This window comes from Neofelis nebulosa, chromosome 9, assembly GCF_028018385.1.
Source record: "Neofelis nebulosa isolate mNeoNeb1 chromosome 9, mNeoNeb1.pri, whole genome shotgun sequence".
NCBI classification, from domain to species: domain Eukaryota; kingdom Metazoa; phylum Chordata; class Mammalia; order Carnivora; family Felidae; genus Neofelis; species Neofelis nebulosa.
In genome coordinates this window covers 41,165,315-41,185,320 of record NC_080790.1, presented here as the reverse complement: position 1 = coordinate 41,185,320, position 20,006 = coordinate 41,165,315, and the positions used below count along the sequence as shown (strand labels likewise).

At 40.1% G+C, this 20,006-nt stretch overlaps 1 protein-coding gene across 3 annotated transcripts in view; it reads left to right on the top strand.

Annotated features, from left to right (window-relative positions):
• Window positions 1–20,006, top strand: part of DNAH6 (dynein axonemal heavy chain 6) — a 254,336-nt gene that overhangs the window by 223,873 nt on the left and 10,457 nt on the right. For all 3 annotated transcript variants that reach the window (XM_058683523.1, XM_058683522.1, XM_058683525.1), the window contains exons 68-72: window positions 1,258–1,396; window positions 6,532–6,651; window positions 7,196–7,317; window positions 14,716–14,845; window positions 17,314–17,441. In XM_058683523.1, coding sequence (XP_058539506.1) covers window positions 1,258–1,396; window positions 6,532–6,651; window positions 7,196–7,317; window positions 14,716–14,845; window positions 17,314–17,441 — 639 coding nt within the window. The remainder of the gene's footprint in view (window positions 1–1,257; window positions 1,397–6,531; window positions 6,652–7,195; window positions 7,318–14,715; window positions 14,846–17,313; window positions 17,442–20,006) is intronic.

Here is a 20,006-nt window from a genome sequence, read left to right as displayed (position 1 = left end):
TGCCATCACCTGAGTAGATGCACAAGGTCAAACTCAAAAGCACAAACTTGATCTCCTTAGCTATGTCTCACTCCCAAATCTGCTTCCCCTCCACACTCTCCTCCTGAAATCAGTGGTCCCATCTCTCAGTCGCCTACAATCAAAACTTCAGGATTTTTATTATTCCTTCTCTGCACACACATATCATGTCAGTCATTGTTTTTCTTACAGTGGTTTCACTCTCACCTATTCCTGTTTGAGTGGGCTGACCACCCTTACATCTTCCCTGTGATCAGAGTCCCAAGTCCCCTGAAAGATGACCTTTAACTCAGTACTGCTTTCTGCTTCCGTCTGCTCATACTTCACTGCTGTGGTCTGGTGTCCATCCCATGACCCTGCACTTAAATTCTGACTTTTCAACTACATATCTCTAAATGGTGTCTTGGTTAGATTGGCTGCCTGCGTTTCAACTGTGTATGGTCTACAGAGAAAGATTCTGTAAAGAAAAAACAAAGATTAAAGATGCAAGGTATGAGATAAATAAGTAAACAAGGTCCTAGAGGAGATCCGAGAGGCTGGGACTAGGGGCTCCAGGTGTGAGGTCCTTGTTGTACAAACAAAGACAGCTGAGATGGAGAGGTAGCTTAAGACTTAGGGAAATTTTGAGGTCAAGAGGAGGAAATATGAGACCTCTGGTATAATCAGCAGAGTTAAGAAATTAAGGTGGGATAGGGAGATAACGACCATGTGAAATCATGAAACAAGGATTATGATTCTGTGTACCAGTTAAAAAAAAAAAAAAAAAAAAAAAAAAAAAAAAAAAAAAAAAAAAAAAAAGATGTCCCTGCAGAGAAGTCAGTATGTAATCAGCACATCGTGACATGACTAAAAGCCTAGGTGAGAGATTCCTTAAAACATCAGGGAGTCACTCTGTCTACCTGATGGATGATTAGTGTATTTTTCCCCCCCTATTTTGATGGGGAAACATTTTATTTTACCATGAAGGACAAATGTCCTTTTGACAGGTGTATTACATTTCCAGTGATGTCAAATTTTCTTTTGGAAATTTTGGAGAGGAGCCAGGACTAGAGGGATAGATGCCCTCCATGTTTGGTGAAAGCCAAACTGAAAGCCTAGATGAAGTTGAACTGCATGATCTTAACTATTTTTACAGAATGAAAATGCCCGACTGCAATAGAAACCTTTTATTTCTCAATATTTTACACAAAATTAACTTTATCGAATTTTAGGTAAGACCATTTTCATTTTCCGTTCTAGGAGAGAAAAAAGTTTGGCCCTCTTGGTTGGAATATCTGCTATGAATTTAATGACAGTGACAGGGAATGTGCTTTGCTGAATCTCAACCTTTATTGTCAAGAAGGAAATATTCCCTGGGATGCATTGATTTACATTACTGGTCAGTATGCCCACATGGGCAGGGCAGGGCCCATATGAAGATGGTGTCCTTCCCCAGTGGGAGTCGATGGTGGTAATGAGGACTTGTGATAGTCCCTTTGTGAAGATAAGACCATGGAAAGAATATCAGGAAGATATTTACACATGAAAAATGGGCAGATGTTTTCCCAAATAATAATAGCAAAAACATACTCTCTTGATGCACGCCAAGTACTGTGTTAAGCACTTCCCAAGAATTAGTAGATTTAATCCTCACAACAACCCTATGAGGTGAGGACTGTTATATCCCTACTTTATACATGAGGAAATTGAGGCACACAGTTTATAAATGGTGGAGCCAAGATTGAAATCCAGGCAGTCTAGCCTCCAGAGTCTGTGCTCTTAATTTCAAAAAAATCTGAATACTGCTTGACCTGTTGATTCAGGTACACTTGTGAAAAAGGAAAATATATTTCAGGAATTACAATTTTTAGCAGATATTAATTGTGGCCACATGGAACCTTAGTGCCAAGCCTGAGCAATGAAGAAATGATTTGCCCTGGGGAGTGGGGGAAGAAGAGCACTCTGAAAAGGGGCAAAATGGGAATGGGTGGTCTTCACTGGTGAGTAAGGGAAATGGGGAAGGACAGAGAGGTATCAGGTGATCTAGAGCTGGGAAAGGCAAATAAACCTTGGAAATGGAGGGCAGTGAAACAATAGTGAAAATGAATGCGGACCCATCCTCAGAGTGGACCCAAAGGAGTGGTCTTGGAATTAGGAGGCTACTGTATACTCCTGCCTGCAGCATGCCAGCACTCCAGTGGGGCCAACACTGCTTACAAAATGGTGCTGGTTAGTTGACCTTTTGTTGATGGCCAGCTTACTTTCAACAAAGGCATTGGGGCAGCTCAATGCAGGAAAGATAATTTGTTCAATAAATGATGCTGGGACTGTTAAGTATCCATCTGCAAAAGGATGAATTTGGATCCTTATCTCATATGATACACAATAATTAACTCAAAATATTTGACGTAAGAGCTGAAACCAAAGAGCAAAGCAAATCTTTGTGACTTTGGGTTAGGCAATTACTTATTAGATATGACACAAAAAAATACAAGCAGTAAAGAAAATAATAAGAATTTAAAAAAATAAATCCTCTTCATCAATATTTAATACCTTTACACTTTCAACAAACACCGTCAAGAAAGTGAAAAGGCAAGGGGCATCTGGGTGGCTCAGTCACTTAAGCATTCAGCTTCAGCTCAGGTCATGATCTCATGGCTCGTGAGTTCAAGCCCTGTGTTGGGCTCTGTGCTGACAGCTCAGAGCCTGGAGCCTGCTTCACATTCTCTCTCTCTGTCTCTGTCTCTCTCTCTCTCTCTCTCTCAAAAATGAAGAGACGTTAAAAACAAAGTTTAAAAAAAATGAAAAGGCAAGTCACATACTGAGGGAAACTATTTGCAAATCATGTCTGTTAAGGCACTTGTATACAAAGTATATAAAAGAACACTTACAACTCAACAGTGAAAAGAAAAATCATCCAATATAAAAATGGGAAAAAGACTTGAATACACATTTCACCAAAGAAGATTTCCAAATGCCCAATAAGCATGTGAAATGACAGTCATTAAGGAAAAGAAAATTAAAGCCATAATGAGATACCACTTAACACCTACTAGGATGGCTATAATTTAAAAATGAAACAAACAAAACTAGCAAGCATTGGTGACGATGTGGAGAAATTGGAACCCTCATATGTTGCTGGTGGCAATGTAAAATGGTGCCCCTACTTTGGAAAGTTTTTTAAATAGAATCACCATATGACCCAGAAATTCGACTCCTAGGTATATGAATGAAAAATGGCCCACACAAAAACTTGTACACAAATGTTTATAGCAGTATTGTTTCATAATAGCCAAAAAGTGGAAACAACTTGAACGTCCCTCAACTGGTGAATGGATAAACAATGTGGCATGTCCATACAATGTAACAACCGGCCATAAAAAGGAATAAAGTACTGATACATACTGCAACACAGATAACCCTTAGACACTCTGATAGGTAAAAGAGGTCAGACACAAAAATACTGCGTTGTATGATTCCATTTACACGAAATTTCCAGAAAAAACAAATCTATACAGACAGAAAGTAGTTGCATAGAACAGGGGTAAAAGTGGGGAGTGACTGAAAAGAGGCACAAGATTTCTTTTGGGGGATGAAACAGATATTCCAAAATTAGATTGAGGTGACAGTTGCACACAACATTGCAGGTTTACTAAAAATTGCTGAATTATACATGTAAATTTTTATGTGGATTTTATGATTTTTAAATTATAGCTCTTTATTAATTATAGCTGTTTTTTTAAAAAACAGAGGCAAAAAGGCAATGCTTTATTCATAGGCTGGTATTTTAGGCAGTCATTTATGCATTCATCCAGGAAATGCTACCTAGTATGACTATGAATAGATGCTAAAAATACAAAGATGACATAGACCCTGCCTGTCAAAAATCTAACTCATGGCGTGGAGGGTGGAAATAATGATAAACCATATGTTAGGATAACTACGAAATCAGCAGAATGTATGTGTAGTGCTGTGGGAACTCAGAAGAAGCAACTAGTTTAGTACTACCTGGGGGAATCTGGAAAAGTTCCACCAGGGGGCGATGGTTGAGATAAGTGTTTAACAGTTAAACTGCACACTGGGCAAGAGGAAAGTGACATAAAAGCCCAACAAGTTGAGGTGTGGCCTGACTATAGAAACTGTGAGTAATTCAGTTGGGCTGGTGCATAGTATGAAGAGGGGATGTGCATGGAGGGGAGCTCTATCCTCAACAAAGCTACAGAACATAAGGTGGGGGCACATCCCAAAAGGCCTATGTGTGTCATTAATAAGCTTTGGTTCTACTTTGTAATCAATGGTGGTCAATCTTAGCCCTTTGGCTGTAAAGGGATGCAATAATTTATACAGCTATAATAAAAGTAAAATGAAGGACTGAACAAGAAGATACAGCAACACCAGTGTGGAGACTAAAACAGGAGAGAATAAACAGAAATGCTGAGGACACTTTAAATATGAGAAGGTATTTGGATGTATGGAGAGGTCTTAAAATTTTAGAGTGTAAGGTATAGCAATGTCTAAGTCCAAGAGACAGATCTGAGCTCACAATGGGCAAGGGTAAAGCCAAACTTAAGGCCTATCCAGTTTGTATCAGGCCATCCCCCAGCCAGCCCATGGGGATAGGAGAGGAAGAAAAGATCCCACACTGGGATCTGCAATGAGACCCTCGGGAACTGTGATGTCAGGGCCAGGACAGGTAGTAGGCATCTATGGTGGACACATTCCCCCAGGTCCCTTTTCTGGGAAGACCAAACCCAGATGACTCCTCCCTAAAAGTGAGCCTAAAAAGTGGGTCATCTACTGTGAATCAAAATAGTGGAGCTCCTTTTTTTTTACACAGTTTGATCCAAGAAAAGGATAAAACTCAATCTGGATGGAGAAGCACAAAGTCTCATGGTATGTATGGAAAACATTTCTGTGCTCCTTCTCAAGATGCAGATTTGTAGTTTGTGACTTAAAAAAAAAATACATTAGGGGAACTCTTTCCTCTCACCACTACTATAGAAGTCTTAGTTTTCCTGGCCACCCTCCTTTTCCAGACCCCACCATGCAATTGGAGAAACTTGAGCTTACATTCCCATCTGGCCCCAAGGGTCCAAGAGGAGCTTCAACTTAGGCCAAGCCTGGACAGACACACTACAAAGATGTAACCAAACTTCGTGTCCCAAGATTTCCTAGAAAGTGACTGAAGAATATACCCAGGAAAATACAGCAGCATCTCTTTCCTCCCTCTTAGAATTGCTAATACAGAGATTTAGCTACTTGACCATCAGCTGTAATACCTACTTCCTCCCCCCTCTCCCTGAGTGGCTGATCCACCAAGACAGACCGAAGTTGCTTCAATGGGAGAGGGAAGATAAGTGCCCCTATAAGACATTGCTGTCTTAGAAGAAATAAATCATTGAGATTCCAAAGACTGAAATAACTTCCTTTCAACCAACCATCTCAGCTTGAAAGATAATGAAAAAGATTTCTTCCTGACATAATGGAAGATATGGAGATGAGAAGAGATGAACACTTAGAGGATTCAGAAGCTGACAAAGTCAGCAAACTCCTTCCAGGAACACCACACACCACAGTGAATAATGCAGCAGTGGATCTGGAATTTTTCGAAGGAATTATATCAGCAACAGATATCATTCCGATGCATTCCTACTTATAATTTTGGGATGACAGTGGAGCATGCTGAAAGTAGCTTCTCTGTGAAAAGAAAGATGGTATACCAATAAGTTTTAATTCCCCATAACATCATTTCTGTGAGGCACACTGTCCTTTCACCTTGGATCTATCTTTCCTTCCTACCTGATAAAGTATGTATACAGTTTGAATGCCTTGTTGTAAATGTTTTGGTTCCATTTATTGACTGGCCTTGAAAAGAAGCACTATTTCATGGAAAGTGTACATGTTTTAGAATACTATGATCCATGATTGGGTAAGACCCAAAATCAGTATTTTAGGGGAAAAAAAAAGGAAGAAGGAAGAAATATGTAAATAAAGCTCAGTGACTTTGGTTTTGGTTATTTAGGGAAAGCAAAATAATTAAGCTAGGGTACATATACTAGGTTTTTTTCTGCTTTTTAAAAATCGAATTTTAGGGGCGCCTGGGTGGCGCAGTCGGTTAAGCGTCCGACTTCAGCCAGGTCACGATCTCGCGGTCCATGAGTTCGAGCCCCGCGTCAGGCTCTGGGCTGATGGCTCGGAGCCTGGAGCCTGTTTCCGATTCTGTGTCTCCCTCTCTCTCTGCCCCTCCCCCATTCATGCTATGTCTCTCTCTGTCCCAAAAATAAATAAAAAACGTTGAAAAAAATAAAAATAAAAATCGAATTTTATTCTCTTTTGGGGGAGTAGTGGAAGGAAACTCTGACATGCTTTTTTCACTTTCAGTTCCAAATAAATAAATTATATATATATATATATATATATATATATATATATATATATATACACACACACACACACACACACACACCTGTTAGAATTTGGGTATATGCATATCAATGAAAAATAATATGTTTTAAAATGCAACCTCCTTTTCAGGTGAAATTACATATGGTGGTAGAGTTACAGACACCTGGGATCAAAGATGCCTTCGGACTGTCTTAAAAAGGTTTTTTTCTCCTGAAACATTAGAAGAGGATTATAAATATTCTGAATCAGGTGAATGGCTTTTCAATATTATGGAAAGGACCTTTCTAAGAAGTCATCAACAGCATCTTTCAGTTTTCCATCTAGGAGCTCTCAGTGTCCAGTCAGCACAACCCAGTCCTCACGCCCACCCGCCCCATCCCCCTGCTTGACCACCTCCAAAACTGGTTTGGCAGTGAAAGCACAAAAATGTCACTTTGAATTGTTTGTTCTAAAGTGGGTTGTATTTGGTCTAAACGTATTTTCAAAGTTATATAAATTTGGAGCCCTTCATAAGGCATGGCTTTCAGCAGCACACCCCTGGATTCCCAGATTCTTGAAAGGTTCTGGAGGTCACCCAGAAATGTTAGGACGCTAATCACATGCTCAAGGCCCCAAGAAAAGGGAGAGCACCAGGCACAGTAATGAAAGGAAGGAGGGTGGGAAAAACAATTCCCTTTTCTGTGGAAGGAAGTTGATTATAGCCACCATCTGAACAGGCAGAAAAGGACCAAACTTGGTGGTACAAAGCTTGTCTATTTGAAATAGATTTGCCTTCTGTGTTTTCAATAAACAGGCATCTATTTTGCACCATTGGCTGATACCCTACAAGAGTTTAAAGACTACATTGAAAATCTGCCTTTAATAGATGATCCAGAAATATTTGGAATGCATGAAAATGCCAACCTAGTTTTCCAGGTATGTGGCTTTTAACTTAAAATACGTTTCAATATTGTGTATATAAACTTGAAACATCAATAATCACCTCACTAGTTCTGTAAATGATAATATCCTTAAATAAACAAAGTAAATGTTTCACCTCAATTTCGGCATTCGATTCCAATTTAGCCTGTTCCCTCTGGATCCTTCACAAAATCCTAAGATCATCATCTTTTCTTCCCTGTTACTGGCCGCCTCCCTCATTTCCTGGCCTTCTGCCTACTCCATATCTACCTGCTAGTCCACTTTAACATGGGACTTTGGGTAATGATCCAGACAGTCCTTTCTCTTTCGTCCTTCTCCCCCCATGCTGAACAAATCTGGATGATATTACACAAAAGTTTATGGATCCACAGATGATTAAGTTACAAAAGTATAGTAACAAACATCAAAAGCCAATAAAACAGTGTTGTTTAAAAGTGTGGTTCATCAAGGTCACAGTACCAGATCCCAACAGTAGGCCCAAAGAGCAAACTGGATAATTTCTCTAAGACCTTATGATGCCCCACCATTACCCCAGGGGTAGTCCAAGTTCCTCAGCATGGCACTCAAGGCTTCCCCATGAACTATGTACTACATACCTTTCCAGTTTATTCACCTTCCATGGTCAGGCATCTGTGGATGAACCAAAGCCATGAACTAAGGTATGTCCCGTACAGCTCTGGAATACTATATAGGTAGGGGACTAGGTTTGGCTCACAAGGCTAAAGGGAATCATCTTCCTTTTCAACTTAAATTTTGCCCATACAAGTGTTAGAGGGCGAGATCTACCTGGATATCAATGAATCCACACAAAACAACAATGGAACTTCAGAAAAAAACTCCAGGAGGTCAATGCTCTGACACCTTATGTCATGATTTTCTACCATTAAAATTGCTTTGCTACTCAGCAAAGAGTTACAATAATGTCTTGTTTTTCATTATTATACTTTCAGGAAGAAAAAGAAGTGACCAAACCAAGTGTTAATATTTACTTATATCTGACTGTTTGCTCTGGAGTGGGTTGGGCCTGGGGCAAGGGGTGAAAGAAGGGAAAGGGGAGTGTGGATATAGTAAGACTTGTGGCATCCTGTGAAAAATATAACACTGTTGGTAGAGGTAACACTCTTGGCAATGCGCACCTAGGAGTATAGTTTTGTGTTTTCCATTGGTTCAGAATGACTGAGAATGAGACAGCAAGCAGGTAGTGAACACCGTGGTATGCTTTTCTGTCTAGCCTCTCTTTCCCCATTTTTCTGATATTATGTGCCTTATTCCCATCTCTTTACTTTGGGACAACAGCCCCTTCCTCATTCCATGAAATTCTGGTAAGAGCCCTTACCTTCAGAAGTGGACACGTGACTCAGGTCTGGCCAAAGGCAGCACTCCATCACCTCGTCACTCAAATTGGTCCATGGAGCAGGTACATGGACCATGTTGGGTGAGAGGGAGTTCTTCCCTAAGACATAGTATGTATAGATGCTAGGATGGGGGAAGGCTTTCTCTTTCCTTTGGAATCACTGGCTAGAATACTATATATGTGTAGCTGTCTGTGGCCTTACCGTTGACACCCAACCCATTCCCCCTACCACATGGAAGAAACTCATGTGCCATAAGAAAGAATGAGAGAAACTACAAAGCATGTATAAGAGAGAAAACATTAGGTCCATTCATGCCTGAGGCCCATGTAACTTGTGTTCTCTTCCCAGTGTATGAGCCCACAGATTTCTTTTCTTTGATTAGCTGATTTAGGCTAGATAATTCTGCCTGTCATCAACAGAGTCTTTACACAAAAGACAGAAATGATTCCTTCCTCAGTCCAGCAAACTATACTTACATAGATGCTTATTAGAAACTAGTAAAGAAAATTGGACCTTGGCCTGTGCATATCAGTTGGAGATACAAGGCAGAAAGTGCCTCCCAAGAAAATAATAAGCGTAAGTCAGGCGCCATCTGTATAGACTGTCTCTGTCTAGGCACAAACATATCTCTGTTATCTCTCTTCTCATTAGAAGCTGAATAAATGGAAAGGAAAAACCAACAGAGGGACAGAGCCACCTGGGTGGCTCAGTGGGTTGAGCTTCCGACTTCAGCTCAGGTCATGATCTCATGGTTCGTGGGTTCGACCCCGCGTCGGGTTCTGTACTAACAGCTCAGAGCCTGAAGCCTGCTTCAGATTCTGTGTCTCCCTCTCTCTGCCTCTCTCTCTCTCACTCTGTCTCTCTCTGTCTCTCAAAAACAAATGAACATTAAAAACCAACAAAGGTTGAGTAAATATGTGGAGGAAGAAAACATACTGAAGAATAGAGGATAGAAAACACCATCCAAAAGATACAGACTTGCCCTCTGCAAATCATCTGCTGTAAAAACAAAAAAAAATATGTAAATAAACAATGTGTTTTGGCATCTGAGATATGGTAGAAGACCTAAGCTGTATGAAAGAAAAAGCCAAAATCCAAGAACAGGCCAACATGTATATATGAAGGATGCCAGACTGGCTATACTAAATACTTAAGGACTCTTCTAGCCAACCAAGAAGTCAAGAAATAAAATAGAAAAGCCATATTAATTATTAGCACTGAGCAAGGAAACCAAACTATTTAACTATAGCATTAAGTAAATAACTTCATATGTGCTTAGGACCTAATGAATATGTCTATGTCAAAAGTCATATTTGAAAGAATGTCTATCATGCAGCATATAATTTTAACACTCATGATCTAAAATCCCAGGTCCTGAGGCCCCTCTTTCAGGTAAGTGGATGATGAGTGTTATGACGGAGGTTTCAAAGCCAAGGACTAGAGATTGGGGAGGGATAGATTGGGAAGACTTTAGGCAATCCCATGGAACACCCCTCCATACATTCTGGATATGTGCTTGTACACAGGCATCTAAACATGAAGAACTAAAAGAACTGCCCTCACAAGACCTGTGTGAGAGCCATAGAAAGGTTCCAACAAATATACATGAGAAAGATACCATGTTTCTGAATAGAAGAAAAATCTAGGAAAATTGTGTATTTAACTAACCTTGGAATAGGAATTTCTATACACTAAAAAGCATAGCAACATTACAAACAAACATTAGAAAAAGCCAATAGATATGACTATCTCAAAAATATAAGAAAATTAAGAGTAATGACAAAGCAAGCATTTTTAAAACAACAAAAAAGAAACCTGAAAAGTTAACTGTTCACACGGAAAGACCATATGTTAGAACACAAGGTGAGTATCAATAGGTTTTAGAAGGCATATATCATACAAAGTGTGTTCTCCAACCACAATGGGATAAAGGCAGAAGTCAGTATAACTTCTAGCAACCAAAACAGTGTAGTACTGGCATAAAGACAGACATAGAGACCAATAGAATAGAATAAAGAGTCCAGAAATAAACCTTCACATTTGTGATCAAATAATTTTTGACAAGGGTGCCAAGACTATTCAATGGGGAAAGCACAGTCTTTTCAACAAATGGTGCTGGGGAAATAGGATATCCACATGCAAAAGAATGAAGTTGGACCCTTATCTAATACCATATATAAAAATTAACTCAAGGGATAAAAGACCTAAGTGTAAGACCTAAAACAATAAAACTTTAGAAGAAAACAAAGGACAGAAGCTTCAAGACCTTGAATTTGGCAATGATGTCTTAAATATGACACCAAAGGCACAAGTAACAAAAGAAAGAACAGACAAATTGGATTTCATGAAAATTTAAAATTTTATGAGTCAAAAGACACTATCACAAAAAAAAAAAAGCAAAAAGGCAACCCACAGAATAGGAGAAAATATTTGCAAATCATATACCTGATAAGGGGTTAATATCTAGAATATTTAAAGAATTCCTTAAAACTCAACAGCAACAACAAAAAACAAACAACCTGATTCAAAAATGGGCAAAGAACTTAGTAGACATTTCTCCAAAGAAGATACACAAATAGCCAATAAGCGCATGAAAAGATGCTCGAGATCACCAATCATAGTTAAACGCGAATCAAAACTACAATGAAATAAAACATCATACCCATTAGTATGGCTGCCATCAAAATAACAGAAAACAAGTATTGGAAATGATGTGGAAAAACTGAGACCCTTGTGTACTGTTGGTGGGAATGTAAAATGGTAGAGCCATTGTGGAAAACAGTAGTGTAGTGATTCCTCAAAAAATTAAAAATAGAATTAATATATGATCCAGCAATTCCACTTCTAGGTATATACCCAAAAGGACTGAATATTTGTACATCATGTTTGTAGAAGCATTATTCACAGTAGCTAAAACTTGGATGCAGCCCAAGTATCCATCGACAGATGATACGCAAAAAATGGTATATACATACAATGGAGCATTATTTAGCCTTAAAAAGGAAGGAGACTCTGCAGTATGCTACAACATGGATAGACTTTGAGGACATGATACTAAGTGAAATAAGCCAGTGATATATAAATACTGTATAATTCTATTTATGCGAAGTATTTAGAATAGTCAAAATCACAGAGACAGAAAGTAGAAAGGTGGTTGCCAGGGGCTAGGGAAAGGGAGGAATGAGGAGTTATTGTCTAATGGATAAGGGGTTTCAATTTTATAAGATGAAAAGAATTATGTAGATGTATGGTAGTGATGGTTGCACAACATTATTAATGTATTTACCACTGAACTGTATACTTAAAGATAGCTAAGATGATATTTTTATATTACCTGTATTTTAACACAAAGGAATTGGGGGAAAATGTTAATCTTATCATAGAATTACATCTGATAAATCAGTCATAAAAACACTAAAAATCAAAAGTGTGCAAAATGCAAAAATAATTTATAGAGATGTAATACAGATGACCAATGAATATATTTTTAAAATGCTCAACTCTGATAACCCTCCAAGAAGAGCAAAACAATGAGAAACTTTTTGCCTATTAAATTTGAAGACTTTTTAAGCAACAATATTAGTTCTTGCAAAGATAGATAGGTCCTCTGATACACTATTGTTGGCAGTATAAATTGGTACAATGTTTAGAAATCAATCTAGTAATACTCAGTTTAAAAATATTCTTTTGGAAGGAGCACCTGGATGGCTCAGTTGGTTAAGCCTCCAACTCTTGGTTTTAGCTCAGGTCATGATCTCCCGGTTCTTGAGTTCAAGGCCTGCATTGGGCTCCACTCTGGCAGTGTGGAGCCTGCTTGCAATTCTCTCTCTGCCTCTCTCTCTCTCTCTCTCTCTCTCTCTCAAAAATAAATAAATAATTTTTTAAAATATATTCTTTTGGAAATATATCATTTAAAGAATTTCAGGGCGCTTGGGTGGCTCAGTCGGTTAAGCGGCCGATTTCGGCTCAGGTCATGATCTCGCGGTCCGCGAGTTCGAGCCCCGAGTCGGGCTCTGTGCTGACAGCTCAGAGCCTGGAGCCTGTTTCAGATTCTGTGTCTCCTCTCTCTCTGCCCCTCCCCTGTTCATGCTCTGTCTCTCCCTGTCTCAAAAATAAATAAAATGTTAAAAAAAAAATTAAAAAATAAAAAAAAAGAATTTCAAATATAGTGGGTGAAATTCGTATACAGATATTCTACTCAGCGTTTTATAAAATCTAAAAACTAGAAATGTCCAAAAAAAGTAGATAAACAACTATATTAATTATTATGGCACATTTCATACCAGTCACACAGTCACTTAAAGCATGATTCATGAAGATTTTTCAGTGACATAATGTTCATGAAATTGAAAAAGAATGAATCTACATAAATTGTATGGGCTCAATTTTTTTCTTCTTTTTTTATTTAGATTCAAGTTAGTTAACACATAGTGTAGTATTGGTTTCAGGAGTAGAATTTAGTGATTCATCACTTAAATAAATGTAACACCCAGTGCTCATCCAAACAAGTGTCCTCCTTTTTTTTAATTTTTTTTTAATGTTTATTCATTTTTGACAGATAAAAAGAAACAGAGTGCAAGTGGGGGAGGGTCACAGAGAGAGGGAGAATCCCAAACAGGCTTCAAGCTCTGAGCTGTCAGCACAGAGCCCGACGCAGGGGGCTGGGAGATCATGACCATGAGCCGGGAGATCATGACCTGAGCCATGACCTGAGCCGAAGTTGGACACTCAACCTACTGAGCCACCCAGGCACGCCCCCACCAATCATCCATTAGCCCATCTCCCCACCCAATACCCTCCAGCAACCTTCAGTTTATTCGCTGTATTTAAGAGTCTCCCATGGTTTATTTCCCTCTCTGTTTTTATCTTATTTTTCCTTCCCTTCCCTTATGTTCATCTGTTTGTATCTTAAGTTTCACATATGAATGAAATCATATGATATTTCTCTTTCTCTGACTGACTTATTTTGCTTAGCATAATACACTCTAGTAATATCCATGTATGGGCTCAATTTTTTAAACTACAAGCACATATACAGAGAAAATATCCAAGTGGGGGAAACTAAAATTATAAATATCTCCGGAAAGCAGGATCATGAATATTTTTTCTTTATACTTTCCTGTATTTTCTAAATCTTCAGTAATAAACCATAATACCTTTTTTAATGTTTATTTATTTTGAGAGGAGAGAGCGCACATGTGGGGTGAGGGGCAGAGAGAGGAGAAAGAGTGCAGAGCCTAACACAGGGCCCCATCTCACGAACCATGAGATCATGACCTGAGCTGAAATCAGGAGTAGGTCACTTGACTGATCACCCAGGCACCCCATACTTTTCCTAATTGAAAAAAATGTTATTTAAATAAAAGTATGTTCCAAAACCGCATCCTCATTATTTCTTCTTCATTTTTAGCTAAAAAATTTTATTCATTTTTTATTGGAGTTAAATGTATATAACATAAAATTCACCATTTTAGCCATTTTAAGTATACAGGTAGGTGGCATGAAAAACATTCAGATTCTTTTTCAACCAAAAATGTTTAAATGCACACTGACCACTATGTACAATTGACCCTTAAACATAAACTGCATGGTCCATTTATACACAGATTTTTTTCAATACACTACAGTACTATAAACATTTTCTCTTGTGATTTTCTTAATAACATTTTCCTCTCTTTAGTTTACTTTAAGAATACAGTACATAATACATATAATATACAAAATATGTTAACTGTTTATGTTATTGGTAAGGCTTCCAGTCATCAGTAGGCTATTATTAGTTATGTTTTTGAAGAATCAAGTTATATGTGGATTTTCAACTAAGTGGCCAGGAGGGGCAATGTCCCTGACCTGCACATTGTTCAAGGGTCATCTGTACTATGCATTTCGAATGAGTACATTTTACCAATTCTATCTTCAACAGAAAATTTTCCTTTTTTTTGACAGTTGCCATTATATTTATGTTAAGTAAACTGTGCTGCACATTATTTTTTGAGAATTCCAGTCTTCACTGCTCTGTCTCTTTCCACCATTACAGTACAAAGAGACCAACACTTTAATCAACACCATACTTGAGGTTCAGCCAAGGTCATCTTCTGGTGGAGAGGGAAAAAGCAATGATGAAATTGTCCAAGAACTTGTTGCTTCAGTGCAGACCAGAGTTCCAGGTAACAAATACTCCCTGGCTTCTGTATATCATAGGACTTTTAGGAATAAACTCAGAAAGCTGAGTGATGAGCAGGTGTCCAAATCTGCTTTATTACATAGACTTTTCTTTACGTAGAGAGCGCTTCTGACATGGAGCTCTCCATTTATAGAGTGGAAACTTTGAGCACCTCAACAACCCAACTTCCAGAAGCATGAGAAGCAAGTTGGTTTCTAGCCCCGTGTAACTTTACCTAGACTCCTTCCTGAACTTCCTCATGTCTCTAGACCTGTGCTTCCCAAGACAGTAGCCACTAGCCACATGTGGCTACTTAAATAAGTAAAATTTAAAATTAATTTCCTCTGTTGCACTAGCCACATTTTGAGTGCTACTATATTGGACAACGCAGATAAAAAATATTTCCAAATTGTAAAATGTTCCATTCGACAGCCTTGCTCTAGAATCTCTCATTTTTTTCTCCATTCAAGAGAAATGGCTAAATTAATATCATCTTGTTTTCTGATGAGTAAAGTTATCTTCCCGAAAGATCACAGAGATGTGCTCTCACACTTTTCTTACAGTGACGGTAGATTTACACTTCTTAAGTCTACTATAAAAGTAAACTGTGTTTCTTCCTACTCACAACACTTTTGACACCAAGTATGTGGGCTCTTCCCTTACATAAGCAACACTCCAGCTCTCTGGACACCAACAGGGTATCCGACAATCCAGTTATGACACTAACTAACCAGAGTTAGCACAGACCCCACAGGTTAAGGGCTCAATCCCACAAGACCACCCTCCACTTCAGATGCCAATCTCAAGTCCCAAGTTGTGACCTATACTTCTGATCAACTGACTGTAAATCAGGTGTTCACACAAACCCCTTCTTAGGTGTATAATTTGCTAGAAAGGCTCAGGGAAACACATTTACCAGCTTGTTATAAAGGATATAATAAAGGGTACAGATAAACAACCACATGAAGAGGTACATTAGGGCTAGGTCTAGAAGAGTCCCAAGTGCAGGAGCTTCTGTCCCCATGGATTCAGGGTATGCCACCCTCCTGGCACATAAAAGCTCTCTAAACCCCTTCAGTTAGGGTTTTTATGGAGGCTTCATTACTAGGCATGATTGATTACATCATTAGCTGTTAGTGATGAACTCAACCTCCAGCCCCTCTCCCCTCCCAAGAAGTCAGAGGGAAAAGCTGAAAGTTCCAACCTTCTAATCACATGGTTGGTTCCCCTGACAAGGAGCCCCCCACCCTTCAGGGCTTTCCAAAGTCACCTCATTAACATAGAGTCAGGTTTATGTTGTGAATAATGAAAGATGCTCCTTTCATTCTTAACACTCAGGAGCTCTTCCAGGAGCTGGGGTCAAGGCCAAATAAATATTATAAAAAATGATGTTCCTATTACTCTTATTACTTAGGAAATTACAAGGGTTTGGAGACTCCAGCCAGGAAGAACCTGGGGCAAAGACAAAAATATATATTTTTATAACATCACAGTTCCAGAGACTGATTCTTGCAAATTCTCTGAAGACCTCCCCCCCCAGAAGAAAAAAGCCGGTGCAACCTCAGAAACCAGTTATCTCCTCCCAAAACAGGCCCTCAAAAGAATACCTCCTGAGTAGAGAGTTCTGTTAATGTTGAGGAAAACTGAGTCAGTTATTTTAGGAAGCAATTTTTAACAAATGTAAGATAGAGAACTGGCTGGAAAACGGATGCAGAGATGGATGGCTGGAAGACGGTGTACTTGGTTCATAGAGTGCCACTGACACCTAGGAGATTTTTCTCTCCAAGATTAATAAAACTTACACTTTCACTGAAATAAGCAATGCATCTGCTGAGGCTGAGAGGACAGGGATATGGCTGGTTCAATAAGAGAACTGAGGGTTTGGAATAGGAGACTGGGACATGGGATGACCCAAGACTGGACCAACCCACAGTGCTGTGTGATTTTTCTATAGCAGTGGAAGTGCAAATTCAGAAGGAATTTGGTACATATACTTCAGAGCCACTCACTAACACTACTCAGATATGCAGGGGAAATGCTGGTCCTTCATTTTTTTATAGCTTATATGAGCCTCCATTTGCTAGATTATAGGGAAAAGGAAGAGCAAAATTTTTAATCCAGCTTGAACCATGGGCCTAATAACTGAGTCAGTCCCTTTGAGTAATGCTCAGTAACAAGATAAATGCTAGTCTGCCTCATCCTTCGTTCTCCCCCTCCAACCCCCGTCTCTCTGAGATGCAATGAGGTGTGCAGAGAAGAGGGGGGCTTACATACCTGCATGGCAAAGAAAACTCAGGGTCCCTGCACCTCTGGTCTCAGAGATGGTCCTCGCCCACCAGGCAGCCGCTTGTCCACCCAGGCACCCCAGAAGTTGGCTTTTTAAAAGTTAAGATAAGTGTGTTACAATAGCAATGTTACGAGGACAGAAATCAATGATAATGGACCTGAGGAATCAGCATGTGTGTGTTTCAGAAACACTAGAAATGGAGAGTGCATCTGAGAGCCTTTTCACCAAGGATTCCCAAGGACGCCTTAACTCTTTGACTACCGTTCTCGGACAAGAAGTGGACCGCTTTAACCAGCTATTGAAGTTAATACATGTATGAGTGCTCCTGCCAGCATTGCTGTTGGGTACCAAAGCTTTGTAGAGAAATTATCATAATAAGAGTTTTCCATTCCCGTTCAACATTTCTGTTTGAATATGCTAATAAGTTTTCAAACGCAACTTGTCTAAAATTGAACGTATGTACCCTCCTCTAACGAGTCTGTTCCCTTTCTCTAATAATGCCTTCATCAGTATGTGACACTATAGATCCCCAGTCTCATGATCCTAACTCATGCCCTTAGGATTAGCACTGACTCTAGACCTTTGATCAAGGACCTAAGCACTGAATCTCTCTGGATCTCTGAAGAGATCTCACTGGATCTCAGAGAGATTCAGTGCTTGTTCCTAATGTCTAGTTTGCAGGTAGTAACAGTCTTTATGAAGACACTGCAAACAGAGTTTCTGCAAGTGTGGGCCACAAAATGCCTGAGATAGAATCGGCTGTGCTGCATGTTCAAAATGTAGATCCCCCGATCCCACTCCAGACCTCCTGAGTTTGAATTCCTTGAGAAGTTCCTGGGGTTATGAATTTTAAGTAAACTCCCCCAGATGACTCACTGCAACTAAAATTTGAGAACAACTATTTGGGCCTTTGCCTTCTGCTCAGGAATACTCTGGATAACCTTGCCTTTATAATGCCAGCTGTGTGCTCGCTTCGGCAGCACATATACTATAATGCCAGCTGAAGGCCTCCCTGGTTTCACTGTGCATTACTTTGATATGGAAAACACACAACCCATTAGAGACCAAATATTGAGCATTAACCAGAAAAGTTTTGCTGCCAAGCAAGGACCAAATACCTAGCACAAAGTCAAGGCTCAGTGAGAAGATCGGGGAGGACAACTGGGGCAAATCTTTTATTAAAGCCAAAGACTGTCTCCTTATTAGAAAAGCAGTCTCCCAGTGTTGCTCATTGGCTAGCAATAGTTAGGTTGTGGGCTAGGGGGCACTGGGTCAGCTGAATATGCAGAGTCCCCACCTGGGGACTATGCTATCTAGTCCGCTCTATACCAGTGTCAGCAGGCCAGGTAGCCAGGTAAGGGGTCAGCACCTCCTATACAGAATGAGCCAGGACACAGATGAAGCTGCTAGGATGAAGACATCCAAATGCAATGGCCAAAACAAGATAAAAATTCACTTCCCTCTCTGCTAACAGCCCTGAAGAAGCCCTATGGGGCAGATATTTAATCTTGCTTTGTGAGCTCATCCAGGGATCCCAGCTGGAGGGCTGGCTCTTTCAGCCTCGACAGGGAGCTTGTACCTCTGGGCCCAAGGTGGCTGCTCCTATTGTCCCCTTTTTCCAGCCAGTGGGACAGGGGACAGGAGAAAGAGAGGGCTGACAGAAAGCAGGTTCCTCATAAAACTGTGACCCAGAACTGTGACATCATTTTTTCTTGCACCCCTTTAGCCAAAATGTGGTCACATGGCCATACCCCAGGTGCAAGGGTGGCTGGGAAATACAGTCTCTATATGAGATTGCTAAATCCCTTATGTGCCCAGCTAAAACTAAAGAAGTACTGTTGTTCAGACGACAGACACGAACCTTGCTCATGTCTTGCCTCTTCCACGTCATGACTTTGCACCCACTTGAAGACAGACAAATCCTCTTGTCACTTCCTCCAAAAAGTCTTCCTGACACACCAGCCCGTCCCTCCCCCATCAGATAACTTAAGGAACCCTCCTCAGGGCTCCATCATTTCGGGTGTCTGTGTCTATCGCTGTCCTCACCAAATTACCTTGTAATTACCCCTCCATGGGGATGGCTCCCCCATAGGACAATGAACTTCTTAAAGAGAAGAAAACTAGTTAAATTAGTCATCTTTGATCCCCTAGTCCCTGACACATACTAAATCTTCATGAATCTTTGTGCGAGTGAAAGAGTGTGGCTCTGAGGTCTCCTTGTGGTCACGACTTCTGGTCAAACATTACTGTGTACCAATAATGAAGGAATCCACCTACAGGAAGGAGAAAAAGGAGGAATCCTGGAAGAAGCAGCCTGCAAAGCAATCAGGAATCCCAGCCGAGCACTTCTATCTGAGGGAGGGGTGGTGGCCTGCCCCCCACCCCCAATCCTGACCTCTGCCCAGTCCTAGAAGACCCTAGCGGCCTAATCCCTCCCTCTCTGGAACCTTCTGTAAGTCTTCTCTGTGAGTCTTCTGCCACCGTTTTCCATTTTCGGTTTCTAAGGTGGAGTGCTGTTTCCGCCCTGGCTGAGGGTCTCCTTGCTCTACAAGGCTGCAAATGGTTCCTCAGACCCTAACTAAGGGCGATTGAATAACAACTCTTCCTACCACTCATTGCCTCTCATGAACAGAGACGGGAATGGAAGGAATGGAAGGCTGACTAACCTTGTTTATCCACATACCGCCTATCTCTAGAACTATGTGCATATGGTCCTGGACCTTATTTTGGTTTTGAATCAACATAAATTTGGCCTCTAACATCCTTCTATAGTATTTTCCCAGTATACTGCAGTGGTTTACACAAAACCAGAACCGTGCAGACCATACCAATCTATATGTCCCACCTTCGTCTTTAGCCAAGTAACAAATATTACCCT